Source organism: Aotus nancymaae, unplaced genomic scaffold (assembly GCF_030222135.1).
Source record: "Aotus nancymaae isolate 86718 unplaced genomic scaffold, 86718_ANA_hifiasm-v0.15.2.pri h1tg000036l, whole genome shotgun sequence".
In the NCBI taxonomy this organism is placed as follows: Eukaryota; Metazoa; Chordata; class Mammalia; order Primates; family Aotidae; genus Aotus; species Aotus nancymaae.
In genome coordinates, this window is record NW_026988450.1 from 6,005,870 (window position 1) to 6,023,518 (window position 17,649).

At 43.8% G+C, this 17,649-nt stretch overlaps 1 protein-coding gene across 4 annotated transcripts in view; it reads left to right on the forward strand.

The window, feature by feature from the left end:
* The window catches only part of RGS20 (regulator of G protein signaling 20), a 96,373-nt gene that overhangs the window by 76,300 nt on the left and 2,424 nt on the right, over positions 1-17,649 (forward strand). For all 4 annotated transcript variants that reach the window (XM_064384186.1, XM_064384183.1, XM_064384185.1 and 1 more), the window contains 3 exons: positions 1,523-1,671; positions 9,884-9,967; positions 13,179-13,413. In XM_064384186.1, the coding sequence (XP_064240256.1) occupies positions 1,523-1,671; positions 9,884-9,967; positions 13,179-13,413 (468 nt within the window). The remainder of the gene's footprint in view (positions 1-1,522; positions 1,672-9,883; positions 9,968-13,178; positions 13,414-17,649) is intronic.

A 17,649-nucleotide genomic window follows, 5' to 3' on the forward strand; every position in this document is an offset into this window, starting at 1 on the left:
GAAGCCATCTCCCTGTGGTGCCCATAAAGCATGACTGTGGCTGACCAGGTATCTGCCTCCACCTTCTAGCTAAGTGAGCCACACCAGCTCAGTAACCCCAGCAGAGCACTGTGGGCAGTCTCTGGATATTGGGAGCATTATTTTCACAGTGGATGAAAAAGCAGTAAAGTCCTTTGATGGGTCTTTCTTGTGGTCCTGAAACTTAGATGCAAGACTAATTAAGGCTGGGCATGGTGGCTCATGCCTATAACCCCAGCACTTTGGGAGGCTGTGGCAGGCGAATCACAAGGTCAGGAATTCGAGACCAGCCTGGCCAACATGGTGAAACCCTATCGCTACTAAAAATACAAAAATTAGCTGGTCGTGGTGACAAGTGCCTGTAATCCCAGCTACTTGGGAGGCTGAGGAAGGAGAATCGTTTGAACCCAGGAGGCGGAGGTTGCAGTGAGTCAAGGTCGCACCACTGCACTCCAGCCTGGGAGACAGGACGAGACTCTGTCTCAAAAAAAAAAAAAAAAATAGAATAATTAGAACAAAGTCTAGTAGTATAGAGGATTAGAAAACAATAGGAACAGACAAGTCTAATGTTGAAATAGAATAATAGATCCCGAAATTAATTCCAAAGTTCTGTTTATGGTTCTTTAATGTGTCCTTGATATTAGCTTGCGATTAGCTCCATCGAGCGATAGTATCTAACGTAAAATGGGCTTAGCAGTTTTTTGCTTCTCATGCTGCTTTTATGTCTCTCTTCCACATTCTTGGAGTCCCCAACAATAGGGCAGAGGCTGAAAGGCACAGATGTTTTGTGTCCTATGGCTTGGCTTCCATTGAGGTAGGCGAGGGTGACCGTCCCTGGGATGGACAACAAGACAGGTCTGCGCAGGCCACAGTCTGGCTCTCCCGCCTGGCTTCCTGGGGATAATCGAGCAATTGCTGTGTACCAGGCGGGGTTCTGAGTGCTTCCACTCCCCAATTTGGGTCACTTCTGCAAGGTGACACAGCTAGGAAAGATGTGACTCCAGCCACTCTGGCCTCCAGGACTGCCCTCCTCTTCTGACCTCTCCTCAGCCTGCATTGGCTGGGCCGCCCTTCCCATGTTGACCTCCTATAACTGCGTGTTGGCCTCACGGGCAGCGTCATGAAGCTGCCACCATCCCTGGTCCCCTTTGGTTCAGGCCACAGTGATGCCTGGAGCTGGGAACGGCCTTGCTAGCACTGACTGCGGAGTGTTCAGTGCACGTGTGTCTGTCTCCCTAACTCAACCGGGAGCGCCTAAGGCGGGGCTTTCCATCTGCTAGTTTATCCCTGGAATGCATCTTAATGCTTGGCAGAGGATGGGCATTACATGTTGGATACGCTAATTGATCCTAAGATTCTAACCACTAAATTTTACCAGAATTTGCAGAAATGACCTGAATATAGTCGCATTGCATCTTTTCAATGATCCAAACAGCTGACCCCCTGGGCTGACGCCTTCATAACGCTGCAACCCCCTCCCGCTTTGTTCCTCTCCCTGTTGCAGCCGATGGGATCAGAGCGGATGGAGATGCGGAAGCGGCAGGTGCCCGCCGCCCCGGACGCCCCAGGCGCCGCCCCAGGCCAGCCGGGAGTGGGAAGCCGCGGGTCCAACGCATGCTGCTTCTGCTGGTGCTGCTGTTGTAGCTGCTCGTGGTAAGGTTTGGGGCTTTTAAATTAATGTGCTCCTGACTGGGAAGTGGCACCCCTGAATAGTGGCAGCCTGTGGTTAATCCGGTAAGTGTTTTTTAAGCAACTACTATATGCCTGAGACGGAGGGACACCCCAGAAATAACAAGTGGCTACATCTGTCTAGCTTTCAAGGGGCTTATGCTCAGATCCCTCAAATCAGGCCAATGTGTATTAAACAACTAAAGAACAAGCTGAGGCGGTTCACGACTGATTATCAACATTTGGGCAGAAATGGTTAGAAAGAAGTGAACTCGGGCACTCCTGGGGCAATGAAGGCTTAGGATCTAAGATGGGTCTTAAAGGCTGGGGCCAAGAAGTGGAGGGAGCCTGGATTGTTGCTTCCATTTCATAAATTTTGTTTTGTAATAAATAGAAATGTCAAAAGATGTGCGTTAGAGACAAATATTAAAATATATGCTAACTTACCAGGTAGAGAAAGACGCACAGTCATTGCTTTAAAAGGAAAGAAACGACTTGAAGATCAAACATCCGTGACCCTCTGAGTAGTCTGGAGGAAAGGAGATAATTTACACTTTAAAATCATGGGAACCTTAGGTTACAGCTTTGAAATCTTAGATCTGAAAAGTGCTTAGTGCCAGCCAAATTTGTGCACCACTTTCGCAATCAAATCATCCTAAATTTATGGAGGGTTGGTAATAAGTTAGATCAAGACCTCACTGTCTGGTGGGAAAGAAGAAAAACTGCTATTGGGCCGATCACGAAGCGTGATATGGAATTAACAGAGCTGATCGCTGGGGAGCAGATTGGAAGTTGAAAGTGAAATGCCCGAAGTTCGGTGGCTCCTGCCCAACTCAGGCTGGTATTAATTTCCAAGAAGTTCCAATCTGGAGGAAGGGAGGCAGCCATCGAACATCCACCAATGAGATCCTGATACCGATGGTCTCTTCGTTCCCACAGCCAGAGGAAACGTGGCAGGGGGCTGACAAGAGCTAGGCAGTGTCAAGGTGGGACTTCAGCCCCCAGTAGGAATCTATGCAGCTCTGCAGGAAACCAGACGAGAGACCCTGGTGGTGGGCAGAGGAAATGCGTGGGCGTCCACGGCTGCCCTAGAGGAGGAAGAAACCAGTGGTGGCCAGACTGCGTTTAGGGGCCTTCATTCTCACTCTGCAAGTAGGTCTCAGTGTGGAAATGGGACGATCCCCAGAGAGATGTGCAGGACATTGGGGTACAGGTGAGACTCCAGCCGACGTTCACTCCTGCCCCTCCCTCCTTTCTCTGCTGCCTCCCGCAGGGCGTGGTAGGCTGCCCAGATGCTGACCGGAACAAACATATTGTCCTAACAGTGTAAGGCTAGCGGGCTGGGCAGGTCCCAGAGCAGGCTCCTCCTACGGGTACCAAATAGAGCAAATAAAATAAGAATCTGTACCTAGACGCTATCATAACCATCATAGCCAACACTTCTGTAGCGCTTGGGCGTGTGTAGAAGAGACAACAGAGCAATGTCTTCAAAGTGCTGGAGAAAAGTAACTGAAAACGTGGTCAAACTATAATTCAAGAATGTGGGTAATAAAAGACACTTTCAGGCATACAAAAACCAACCGAGTTTATTGCCTGCAAACCTAAAAGAACCTAAGAAAGAGCCTACTTCAGTGGAAAAAAGTGAACCCAGAGGAAAGATCCAGGAAACGATGGTAGATACAAAGGGGTCGGATATCGATATAAAATGTGGCAATGACTTTTGTGTTAAAAACTGTGAAACCATAGCTGCAAACAATCTCCTGTCAACAATGGACACAAGTAATTCAGACTTTCTTAGAAAAAATTATTTTAAGAAAATTTTATTTCGAAAGTAATGTCATTCATAATTAGTCCAAAAATACACCATGTAGTTTTAAATCAGTGGAAGACAATACAGCTAGAAAACCTACCACCATGTGACAAAAGTGGCATCAGCAAAGGGGAAAGTGAACTATTCAGTGAATGGGAGGACACTTGGGATTTGGGTACCAACTCAGCCTCACTGCCGAGGACTTTCTCAGTTTTAGTATTGAAAAGTCCCTCAGCCAGAAAACCTAAAAACCCCAGGCAAACCAGGAAGATTGTTCTTCCTACTTGGTATCCAAATATATAAAAATAGATTTCTATTCCTACATTGCACCATATACAAAAATCAATTCCCACCTTTAAAAAAAGATCAACTCCAAATGGCTTAAAGGCAAAGAAGAAAATACAAGATAATGTTTTTATCATGTTGGTGTTGGGAAGAATTATTTTTAAAAAGAAAAAGCAAATTCTATAAAAGGAAACAATTCATAAATTTGGCTACATTAAAACATTAAGATGTGTTTAACAATAGAAAAACACGTTCACATAAAGACTCGTACATGAATGTTTATAGCAGCATGATTCATAATAGTGAAAAAGTGGGAAAAAAAATTCCTGTCAACTAATGAATGAATATATAAAATATGGTATTCCATACAGTGGAATATTATTTGGCCATAAAAAGAATGAAGTGGCTGGGTGCAGTAGCTCACACTTGTAATCCCAGCACTTTGAGAGGCCGAGGCAGGTGGATCACCTGAAGTCAGGAGTTTGAGATCAGCCTGGCCAACATGGTGAAACCCTGTCTGTACTAAAAAGAAAAATACAAAAAATCAGCCAGGTGTAGTGGTGTGTGCCTGTAATCCCAGCTACTTGGGAGACTGAGACAGGAGAATCACTTGAACTCAGGAGGCAGAGGCTGCAATGAGCTGAGATCACACCACTGCACTCCAGCCGGGGCACCAGGAGCGAAACTCTGTCTCACCAAAAAAAAAAAAAAAAGAAGTCTTGACACCGTCAAAATATAGCATGAACTGTGAAAACATTATGTTAAGTGAAAGAAGCTAGACACGAAAGACCACACATTTTATTATTACACTTACATGAAATGTCCAGAATAGGCGAATCCATAGAGACAGAAAGTAGATGAGCAGTTTCCTAGGAAGAAGGAAGATGGAGTTACTGCTAATGTGTACAGAGTTCCTTTTTGGGATGATGAAATGCTCTAAATCATGGCAATAGTTATATTATTCTGTAAATATACTTAAAGCCACAGAATTATACGATTCAATTTGGCAACCTGTATAGTGTGCAAATTATGTCTTTTTTTTTCCTTTTTTCTTTTCTTTTATTTTTTGAGATGGAGTCTCACTCTGTAGCCCAGGCTGGAGTGCAGTGGCGCGATCTTGGCTCACTGCAACCTCCACCTCTTAGGTTCAAGCGATTCTCATGCCTCAGCCACCCAAGTAGTTGAGATGACAGGCTTATACCATCATGCCCAGCTTATTTTTTTGTATTTGGAGTAGAGACAGGGTTTCACCATGTTGACCAGGCTGGTCTCGAACTTCTGACCTCAGGTGATCTGCCTGCCTAATCCTCCCAAAGTGCTAGGATTACAGGCGTGAGGCACTGTGCCCGGCCAAATTATATCTTAATAAAGCTATTTTAAAAATATATTTAACAAAAGGTACCAAAAATAAAATGAAAAGAGAAAACATACTCAGAGAAGATAGTTACAATGCAATTATCAAATAATTCATATCCAGAATAAAGAACATTAAAATACATTAATAAAAAAATAACAACCAAAAGAGTAAGCAAATGAAATGGAACAGAAACTAATCTGCTTGTACTCCTACTAACAAGGATCAGATAAATGAAAGTTAAATATACACCTATTTAATACTTATACCCTGGTAGATCACCTGAGCCCAGGAGCTCGAGACCAGCCTGGGCAACATGGTGAAACCCAGTCTTTACAAAAAGCACAAAAATTAGCCAGGCATGGTGGTGCACACCTGTAGTCTCAGCTACTCTGGAGGCTGAGGTGGGAGGATCGCTTGAGCCCCAGGAAGTTGAGGCTGTAGTGAACTATGATTGCATCACTGCACTCCAGCATGTGGGACAGAGTGAGGCCCTGTCTCAAAAAAAAAAAAAAAAAAAGAAAGAGGAAAGAAAAACCTATACCCTGGAAAAGCCTCTCACACCCCTGCAAAAGGAGACATATATGAGAGAATTCACTACAGCATTCATCTGAGTGAGAAAAATAGAAAATGGTTCTAAAGGACAAACAGGAGAATGGCTGAATATACTGATAGAATTACACAATGCACTACTGTACAGCATTTAAATTCATATACTAGAAAAGCTAAAGTAAACAAATAAATAGGTTAGGCATAGTGGCTCACGCCTGTAATCCCAGCACTTTGGAGGCTAAGGCAGAAAGATTGCTTGAGCCCAGGAGTTTGAGACCAGCCAGGGCAACACAGCAAGACCCTGCCTCCACTAAAAAAAAAATATATATATTTAGCTAGGCATGGTGACGTGTGCCTGTAGTCCCAGCTCCTCTAGAAGCTGAGGCAGAAGGATCACTTGAACCCAGGAGTTCAAGGCAGCAGTGGGCTGTGATCATGTCACTGCACTCCAGCCTGGGCAACAAAGTGAGACATTGTCTCAGAAATAAATAAATTCATATGCTAGAGGAAAAAAAACAAATTGTAAAGCAATACATATTACATAATTACAGTTACACTATGTTTAAAAATATTATGAATATAATATAGTAGCATAACTATGCACTGAAAGATGTAAAGAGAGAAACGAGGTGCACAGCAAACTTCAGCTGTTTGAATAGTGAATTTCCTTGCTTTCTTTTGCGACACTTCTGAGATCTATCCGTATTAATATACATAGTCAAGTCAATTTTCAAGAAAGATAAATGGCAATATGTTTTCTAAGCACTTGTGAATCTTTCTTGACATTCTGCTGTAAAGCCCTCTGGTAGTATTCGGTGTTATAAGGGAAGGCATGCTGATTCTTGTTCTCTTGAATATAAACTTGTTTCTCCTTTCTAGAAAGTTTTCTCTTTATCACTCAAAATTTTTCCAAACTACATCTGGCCATAGGTCTTCTTTTTTTATTTTTTTATTTTGAGACGGAGTCTTGCTCTGTCGCCAGGCTGGAGTGCAGTGGCGCAATCTTGGCTCGCTGCAACCTCCACCTCCTGGGTTCAAGCACTTCTCCTGCCTCAGCCTCCCAAGTAGCTGGGACCACAGGTGCGTGCCACCACGCCCCGCTAATTTTTTGTATTTTTAGTAGAGACGGGGTTTCACCATGTTGGCGAGGATGGTCTCTATCTCTTGGCCTCGTGATCCGCCCACCTTGGCCTCCCAAAGTGCTGGGATTACAGGCGTGAGCCACCGCGCCCGGCGCCATGGGTCTTCTTTTGCTGAATGGTCCTAAAACATTGTGAGCAGCGATCTGGGCTGCTATAGACATTCTCTAGTTCTGCTGTAACAGTAACAGTGGAGCACGGTAAAGAAAACACAAAAAACATATTCTTCCCTTTTTCAGAAACACATTGTCTCTTTAAAAAACATTCTTACTTGGAATGAGGCAAAAAGTATGTCAAAGCTTAAATAATTTTGCCTTATTTAGTTTGCGGTACAGCGTCTGGTTCTCTGAGGGATCTCCTGTCAAATTCATCTTTTTTTTTCCTCTTTGCTTTTGCATACCCACTGTGCAGTCATGTGTTCTGCTTACAAAAGCAGCCTCGGAAGTCATGCGGAGACAGTACCACCCAGATGCCTCTCAAGTTTTTTTTCTGTTGGATTCTTTTTTTTAAAGAAGCCATTATTTACTGAAACTTTTTAGCCCTGGCATCATGAAAGAAGTCAAAAGGGTTCCTGCATTTCTAATGATTTTGTCTTTAAAGAAAAATAGAGCCCCCCCAACCCACCCCCCACACACATTGAAAACTTATAAAAACAGATGTGCTGAAAACAGGCTGGAAAACTTTTATGAAATAAAGAATGTTAAGAAAAGATATAATAAAATGAATAGAAAATACAGCAGCAACAAGATAAAGAAAACTCAAGTTGTCAGTGATAAAAATCCATTTTTAAGTTGATGGGATGCTGAAAGCGTTCCTGCTAAAATCAAGAATAAGGCAAAATGTCCACAGTCTCTGCTAGTATTTAACAGTGTATCTTAGGTGTTAGCTAATTGGACAAGGAAAACAATTGGAGGCCTAAGAACTGGAAATAAAGTGGTAAAATTCTCCCTATTTGCAGATGAAACCCCAAGAGAATTCTAGCTATAACTAATACAAACACAAAATAATTCAGAAATAAGGACATAAAATTAACATTAAAATAATAGTCTTTAGGCCTCAGAGCTAAAATAAAGAACCCTTCCATTTCAAATAATAAAATACAAATAAATCAATTTAGAAATAGTCAAAAGATCTGAATAAACATCCCTCCAAAGATGTACAAATAGCTAGTAAATACGTGAAAGGAAGTTCCGCGTCAGTAGTCATTAGCAAAATGCAAATCAAACCCACAATGAAATGCCACTTCACACCCACTTGTAAAGCTAGAATAAAAAAGACAAGAGTAACTGTTGGCAAGGACATGGAGAAACTGGATCCCTCAAATATCACCGTGTGAAGTGGCGCAATTGCTTTGTAAAACAGTTGAGGAGTTCCTCAAAATGTTCGAACTCAAGTTACCATATGACTCAGCAGTTCTACTCCGAGGTTTCTGCTTAAGAGAAACACAAATATATATTTGCACGTACCTGCACAGGAAAGTGCACAGCAGCATGATTCATGCAGCCAAAATGTGGAAACAACCCGAATGTCTGTTCGCTGATGAACGGATAAACAAAATGCGATGTGTCTATCCGAACAATAAGATATTATTCAACTGGAAAAAGAAATGAAGTACCGATACATGCTAGGGCATGGGTTGAGTGTGAAAACATTATGCCAAGTGAAAGGAGACAGCCACTGAAGATCTCGCTCCAGAACGGGCAAATCTGTAGAGACAGAAAGCGGATTCCGCCTTGCCTAGGGCTGGTGGGGTGGGGAGATACAGGTGATAAGCAGTGACTGCTAATGGGTGGTATTTCTTTTGCCGGTGATGACAGTGTTTTGGAATTAGATGGTAGGGATGGTTGTACAACTTTGTGAGTATACTAAAAACCGCTGAATTGTACACTTGCAACAGATAAACTTTATGGCATATAAATGATAGCTCAGTAAGTGATTTAAAAAGTGGCCGGGTGTGGTGACTCATGCCTGTAATCTCAGCACTTTGGGAGGTCCAGGTGTGTGGATCACTTGAGGTCAGGAGTTCGAAACCAGCCTGGCCAACATGGTGAAACCCCGGTCTTTACTAAAAATACAAAAAGTAGCTGGGTGTGTTGGCACACACCTGTAGTCCCAGCTACTCAGGAGGCTAAGGCACGAGAATTGCTTGAACCCAGGAGGCGGAGGTTGCAGTGAGCTGAGATTGTGCCAGAGCACTGCAGCCTGGGTGACAGAGCAAGACTCCATCTCAAAATAATAATAATAATAGTAATAGCATTCATATTACAAACAACAACCACTTCAAAGATGAGATAAAAGTATAAATTCCATTTACAATAACAACAAAAATACTTGGAATAAGTTTACAGACAAACGTACAGAATGTGTGTAAGAAAACAAACTCTTTTGAGAAATACGATAGTAGATTGATTATGTGCTTTCCTAGTTTTCTCTACTATTTTTGTGTATGTGCCTGTAAATATGAAGCCTCCATTTTGACTGGAAACAAAGCCTAGAGATGTATACTTTTTTTAAGATGCAGAAAATGAAATGAAACCCCAAAACATTCCTGACAATGTTACTTTTTTACTATTTTCATTTCTAAAATTCTGGTATTAAATAGAGACTGGGATCTTGCTATGATGCCCAGGCTGGTCTTGAACTCCTGTCCTCAAGTGATCCTCCTGCCTTGGCCTCCCAAAGGGCTGGGATTACAGGCATGAGCCACTGTGCCCAGCCCTTTTTTTTTTTTTTTTTTTTTACTATTTTCTAATGAATCTATTCTTATGAAAAAAATTATTATTCTAAGTACAATTGAGCACAATAATTCCTAACCGTTCCTCAGTAGTAGGAACCACAATGTTATAAATAAATGTAATTTATGTTTCTAGTACCTTATTGTCATGCTTCTGGTTTGCTTGGGAAAACTAACTAGGGTCATTTTTATTTTCCAAGGAGAGGAAGAATTCCTATTAATACTTGGGGATCTGAAGTTCTCTTTAAAATATTTTCTTGGCAGAGACTGAGCTGTCAACATGTAAATGTGTGTGTTTTTTTGTTTTTTGTTTTTTTTTGCAGTCTCACTGTTAGAAACCAGGAAGATCAGAGGCCCACTATAGCTTCCCACGAACTCAGAGCAGACCTTCCAACCTGGGAAGAAAGGTGAAATAGCACGTTTTTTACCTCACTAAACTAACAGAAACATCAACCTGTTTCTTTTCTTTGCCTTGTATGTTTCTACGGAACATGCACCTTCTCTAACTGCAATTTAGTAACAGCCAATCACTATGTGGCCTCACACTCCTCCCCTGCAGAATTCCATTTAATTCGCTGCATGACAGGGAGAGAAATAATTTCCATTATTAGTCTAATCCCTTTGCTAATTGCAAATACAAATAAATGCTTCCTAACAAAATATATTATGTTATTTTATTTTTTTATAATGTACTTGTAAAAATAAACAACTGGGCACGGTGGCTCACGACTGTAATCCCAGCACTTTGGAAGGTCGAGGTGGGCAGATCACCTGAGGTCAGGAGTTCAAGACCAGCCTGGCCAACATGGTAAAACCCCCGTCTCTATAAAAATACAAAAAAATTAGCTGGGCATGGTGGCACACACCTGTAATCCCAGCTGTTTGGGAGGCTGAGGCAGGGATAATTGCTTGAACCCGGAGGTAGAGTTTGCAGTGAGCCAAGATTGCACCACTGCACTCCAGCCTGGGAGACAGAGCAAGACTCTGTCTCAAAAATAATTAATTAGTTAATTTTATTTGTTTTTGTTTTTGTTTTTTTTTTTTGAGACGGAGTTTCGCTCGTTACCCAGGCTGGAGTGCAATGGCGCGATCTCGGCTCACCGCAACCTCCGCCTCCTGGGTTCAGGCAATTCTCCTGCCTCAGCCTCCTGAGTAGCTGGGATTACAGGCTCGCACCATCGCACCCGGCGAATTTTCATATTTTTCAGAGATGGGGTTTCACCACGTTGACCAGGCTGACCACAGGTGATCCGCCCGCGTTGGTCTCCCAAGTGCTGTAACAAAGTACCAAAATCTGGGTAGCTTAAAATGACAGAAACTTGTTCCCTCACAGTTCTTGAGGCTGGAAGTCCAAAATCAAGGTGTCAGCAGGCCATGCTTCCTCTATACTCTTACGGCCCTAGGGGAGGATCCTTCCTGGTTCTTCCAGCTTTGGGTGGTTGCCAGCAGTGCATGTCATTCCTTGGCTTATAGATACCTCACTCAAGTCACGTGGCCGTCTCATCCCTGTGCTTCTCCATATCATCTTCACCCTGTGCATGTCTGTCTCTGTGTCCAGACTTCCCCTTACAGGACACCAGTCATTTAGATTAGATCTCATCCTAATGACCTCATCTAACTTCACCAAATCTGCAAAGACCTTACTTCTAAATAAGGTCACAGCAGGTTAGAACTGCAACGTATCATTCTCAGGGGCACAATTTAACCCATAATACCTTTCTACAGAATAGACACTGGATCCAGATGGCTTCACAGGCTAGGGCCACAAAACATCCGGAAATAGATTATTCCAAGATCAGGCAACTCTAGTATAACTAATGCAGTATCTGAGAGGCCAGTGTAACGGTGATACCAAAACCCAGTAGGATAGTTCAAGAATAGAACGGTAGAGGTGAATCCTACTCAGGAACTGCCACACACAACAACACGGGGGAATCTTAGAAACTTAATGTGGAGTGGAAAAAGCAAGTTGCAGAAGACAACATAGAGTCAACCATTTTGATTAAAAAAAAACTGCCGGGCACAGTGGCTCACGCCCATAATCCCAGCAGTTTGGGAGGCCAAGGCGGGCGGATCACCTGAGGTCAAGAGTTCCAGACCAGCCTGGGCAATGGTGAAATCCTGTCTCTACTAAAAATACAAAAAATTAGCCGGGTGTGGTGGTGGGCACCAGTAATCCCAGGTACTCGGGAGGCTGAGGCAGGAGAATTGCTTGAACCCAGGAGGCAGAAGTTGCAGTGAGCTGAGATCGTGCCATTGCACTGCAGCCTGGGTGACAGAGAGAGACTCTGTCTCAAAAAAATAAAATAAATAAATAAAAATAAATAAATCAAACCTAAAGACTATATTTTTCAGTGTTACATACATACATTTAAAACTATGGAGATAAGATAAAAGAGATATTAAGGATCATCGTTAAGCTATGTTTGCTCACCTCAAAACAATTAGGACAGAAGTAAGAATTAACTCAAAGGGGTAGGCCCACAATCAAGTACAGCAGCTCGCTAGGAGACAGAGCCGGGAGAGAGCAGCAAGTAGAAGTAGCACCAAAATCAATGCAGCATCGTCAGTGCTGTTCTGGTTCGTACGGAAAATGGCACATTCATTAGTGTTCATTTACACTGGAGACTTGCAGAGGTGGATGGGAGGGTGGGAGGTAGGTAAGGGATGAGAAATTACCTAGTGAGTACAATGTGATGACTACACTAAAAGCCCAGGCTTCACCATTGTGCAATATACCCATGTTACAAAAGTGCACTTGGAGCCCCTAATTACATTTTTTAAACGTTTATAATTTCAAAAAAAAGGCAGCCGGGCACAGTGGCTCACACCTGTAATCCCAGCAGTCTGGGAGGCCAAGGTGGGTGGATCACTTGTGCCCAAGAGTTCAAGACCAGCCTGGGCAACATAGTAAGACCTGACTGTACCGAGAACAGGAAAAGTCAGCTGGGCGTGGTGGCACGTGCCTGTAGTCCTAGCTACTTGGGAGGCCAAGGCAAGAGAATCACATGAGCCTAGGAAGTCGAGGCTGCAGTAAGCGGTGACCACACCCCTGCCCTCCGGCCTTCGCAGCACAGTGAGACTTTGTCTCAAAAACAAAGTGTTTTGTTGTCACCTTTCATAACTTGCATTTATATTACATATATTCTCTGTCTCAAATATTACATAATTTTCAAATCTATTAAACAGACACTTGCCCTATAGTTCTAGAGGGTTAATGTTGTCAAGGCTGACTTAGTTCTCTCAGAGTACAGAACTCATCATAGGTGATCAGGAAGTTTTGGGTCATATGGTTGTAGGATTTTTCTTTGCATTTACAGTTTTTAAAATATTGCAAGATGTGCCCAGTTGTAAACAAGCATGTTCTTAGCAGCTATTCTAGCAACTTGGTTTGCAAGCCTTTCAGTCTGCAATCCAGCAAACAATTTGAAAGTATCATATTCATCCGTTTTTCTCAAAGGCTTAAGGAAATGAGAACATTTAGGCCCTTCCTAAAAGGGCCTAAACGCATCTATTTTTCATTCTTGGAGGAGGAAAAGATACACTTCTAATGATGAAATTCCAACTAACTACCAATAACAGTTCCCTTTTACCCTCTCTGTTTCGGTCGCCACGAAGCCCTGCTCCTACTCTGGAAGAAGTCAACGCCTGGGCTCAGTCATTTGACAAATTAATGGTCACTCCAGCAGGAAGGAATGCATTCCGTGAGTTCCTCCGAACAGAATTCAGTGAAGAAAACATGCTCTTCTGGATGGCCTGTGAGGAACTGAAAAAGGAAGCTAATAAAAACATTATTGAAGAGAAAGCAAGGATAATCTACGAAGACTACATTTCTATACTTTCCCCTAAGGAGGTATGTGACTACGAAATACCTTCTCCCAGGGCTGCAGGTAAAATTATTCAGTTGGTGCAAAAGTAACTGCCATAGGCTGAGCGCGGTGGCTCACGCCTGTAATCCCATCACTTTGGAAGGCCAAGGCGGGTGGATCACCTGAGGTCAGGAGTTTGAGACCAGCCTGATGTACATGATGAAAACCCATCTCTACTAAAGATACAAAAATTAGCCAGGCATGGTGGCGGGTGCCTGTAATCCCAGCTACTGGGGAGGCTGAGGCAGGAGAATCGCTTGAACCCGGGAGGCAGAGGTTGCAGTGAGCTGAGATCACGCCATTGCACTCCAGCCTGGGAGACAAGAGCAAAACTCCATCTCAAAAAACAAAAGTAATCGCTGTTACTTTTAATGGCAAAAACCGCAATTACTTTTGCACTAACCTAATCATTGCTTCCCGGTTTGGTCATGTTTAGCTTGACCCAGAACAGCAACTGCAAAATGTAGAAAACAGCTGCACCCGCAGTCACGGTATTCAGATCCCTTTGTCTGTGGACCTGCAGAGGGGTACCAGGTGTCCTCTGAAATCTGTGAAAAATTATGTGCATTTTTATGGAAAAAGTATCCCCCGGAGTCTGCATTTGACTGTGAACACGGTTTACAAATATTACACCCTAAGACACTCCTTTAAATAAAATTATCCTGTTATTTTGAGAAAAAATCTTATATGTAGGTATCTTGATGTTACAGAGCACAGCGTCACAGTTAAGATACTGACATTGCCAAGGTTTTCCCCAGGCTGGCCTTTTCACATTCAAGAAATTATCAGATGAATGAGATTGGGCAAGTTTCCACCTGTCAGAGTTTCAGTTTCTTCAAATCTAAAATGTAGGAGTCAGCCTGGGTGCAGTGGCTCACTTCTGTAATCCCAGCACTTTGGGAGGCCGAGGCAGGTAGATCAGCTGAGGTCAGGAGTTCAATACCAGCCTGGCCAACATGGTGAAAACCCATGTCTACTAAAAATACAAAAAATTAGCTGGGTGTGGTGGCGCAGCATGCCTATAATCCCAGCTACTTGGGAGGCTGAGGCACCTGGGAGGCGGAGGTTGCAGTGAGCAGAGATCGCATCATTGCACTCCAGCCTGGGCAACGAGAGTGAAACTCCATCTCAAAAAAAAAAAAATCATAATAAAATAAAATTAAGGAGGTCAGATTGTTCTCACAATTTTGTGCCTTGTAGCTCTAATTATGTCTGTAGGTTATTTCCCACTATGTGCCGACAGGAAAGCCAGGGTAAAGAAGCAGGGCCTCTCCTGTCATGGAGCTCCCAGAGATGGGGGCGGGCAGACCAGGACCCCTGGCCACATGCTCAGCACTTACCGGGGCTTAGGGGTGAGCCATCCACAAAGCGGTGGGCAAAAATGAGAAAGGCACTCGGGAAGGCTACAGATAGACCAAGGATGGTGAAAAGGGGATTTCCAGAAACAGCAGGATGGGGACATCCCAGGAGACAGGACCAGGCAAGCCCAGGGGACAAGCATGAAGTTGTGTGATCACTGCAAGTGTACACAGATTGTTGTGGCAGATGGGGACGGCGAGGGTGCTTACCAAACTGTCAGGGCTGGTGGTAGGTAGCGGGACGAGACTTAGAAAAGGGACAGTCGGAGAACATGGAGAGATTTGGGCATCATGCCGAAGCGTTTGGATTTTTATCTTGGGAAGTCCTTGGATTTTAGCCCATTGATGTCACCGAATTTGGATGTTTGAAAGACCAGTAGGCCTGCAGAATGGATTTGGAGAAGACCAAGGGCAGAAGACATGAGAAAACGAATTCAGGAGTCCAAAGGGACGTGGTGAGGGCCTAGCTAGGCCAGCCGAAGACACTAGAGGGCAAGGGTTGACGAGGCAAACCCCAGCATCTCAAATGACTCCCATATCCCTGGCGTAGGCAGACCAGGTGATGGGTCGTTGGCTTACTTAAGTTTGCATCGATACATTTTGCTTTCTTAAGTTCATGTTGTTAAATTAGTGATATGCAGCTGACATGTTTGAATACTGAGTCCAGAAAGTTATTTTTATTTGGTTTGATAAGAGCAAGGTAATTTTTGTCCTTTAATTTGTGGCTTCCACATATTTCTATTTTGTCATGATTTCTTTTTCAAGGCAGGGTTTTTCCTCAGTCTTTTAAAGCATTATACAACCAAAAAATTATAATCCCAGCCGATAATCTCAGCACTTAGGGAGGCCGAGGCAGGCGAATCATGAGGTCAGGAGTTCAAGACCAGTCTGGCCAACATGGTGAAATCCTGTCTCTACTAAAAATACAAAAATTAGCCAGGCTTGGTGGTGTGCGCCTGTAGTCTCAGCTACTCAGGAGGCTGAGGCAGGAGAATTGCTTGAATCCAGGAGATGGAGGTTGCAGTGAGCCGAGACCATGCCACTGCACTCCAGCCTGGGTGACAGAGCAAGACTGCATCTAGAAAAAAAAATTAGGAAATTTATGAAGCAAAAACAATATAAAAAGATGCCAGGCGCGGTGGCTGACACCTATAATCCCAGCACTTTGGGAGGCCTGTAATCCCAGCTACTCGGGAGGCTGAGGCAGGAGAATTGCTTGAACCCGGGAGGCAGAGGTTGCGGTGAGCCGAGATCGCGCCATTGCACTCCAGTCTGGGTAACAAGAGCGAAACTCCGCCTCAAAACAAACAAACAAACAAACAAACAAAAATATAAAAAGATGACCCTTTCTCCCCAAATATAAGCATTTATTGTTTGAAATGTAAAAGCTTGAAGAAGCTTAAAAGCATAGATTTAGCCATATGCATAGGTCATAGCATAGGTTGGATGAGCTTGGGTTTAAACCCCAGTTCTCATTTTTTAGCTGCCTAACTGCCGGTGTCTTTTTTTTTTTTTTTTTTGAGATGGAGTTTCGCTCTTGTTACCCAGGCTGGAGTGCAATGGCGCGATCTCGGCTCACTGCAACCTCTGCCTCCTGGGTTCAGGCAATTCTCCTGCCTCAGCCTCCCAAGTAGCTGGGCTTACAGGCACGCGCCACTATGCCCAGCTAATTTTTGTATTTTTAGTAGAGTCAGGGTTTCACCATGTTGACCAGGATGGTCTCAATCTCTTGACCTCGTGATCCACCCGCCTCGGCCTCCCAAAGTGCTGGGATTACAGGCGTGAGCCACCACGCCCGGCTGCAGGTGTCTTTTTTAACCTCTCTGCAGCTTTTTCCTCCTGTGTACGAAGGGAACATCACACCTGTAGATTTGGGCAGGGTAGAGGGAAAGGTTATTTTAGACAGAGGGAACAAGGACAAGGTATTTCTAGCTCCTTCCTTCTTTAAACTGCAAGTGGTTCAGAACAGCTCTTGAGAAGAATGAGGCAGAACAGATTGTGAAAGGCCTCAGAAGCTTAGACTTAGATCTGATAAGCTTTGGACTTGATCCTGAGAGCACTAGCAAGCCAGAGCAGAGTATGAAGCTGGCATGTCAGGACAGGGTTTGCATTTTAGAAAGAGGCCCCTGGACTGAGCCCAGGAACAGGATTTGGTGAAGCACTAGACCGGCACCAGGAGAACGCTTAGTAGGCTGCTGCACAAATCCAGCGGGAAATGGCCAGAGACCTCTCCAAGGCTGATGGAAGACAGAAGGGGAAGGTGGATAGATTCGGTGTTAGAGAGGTAGGGAGGGCCGGGCCTGGCACTTTGGGAGAGGCCAAGGTGGGAGGATCGCTTAAGCTCAGGAGTTCAAGAGCAGCCTGGGCAACATAGTGAGACCCCATCTCTAAAAAAAAAAAAAAAAAATTAGCTGGGTGTGGTGACACACACTTGTAGCCCCAGCTGCTCAGGAGGCTGAGGCAGGAAGATCACTTGAGCCCATTAGTTTGAGGCTGCAGTGAGCTATGATGGGACCACTGCACTCCAGCCTGGGCAACAGAGCAAGATCCCATCTCAAAATAAATATAAAAAAGTAGAATCAGTAGGACTGTGTGACTGATCATAGAACCAGGGGGAAGATGAAGGATAAGCAGGGCTATGAACTGAGTGGGGACAGCTAGCTCCATTTCTTCATGAGCTCACAAGATCGGGAGATACTGGGAGTCCATTTTGACAGTATCGGGTTTGAGGGGCCACCTATGGTAAGAAAGAGGCTTTCCAGGAGGAAGGTGGATATATGCACCTGGAAAGACAGATCACATAAGCCAGTATTTAATGATTTAAGTAATTACATTTTCAGTGTTTTTGTTTTTTTTTGAGAC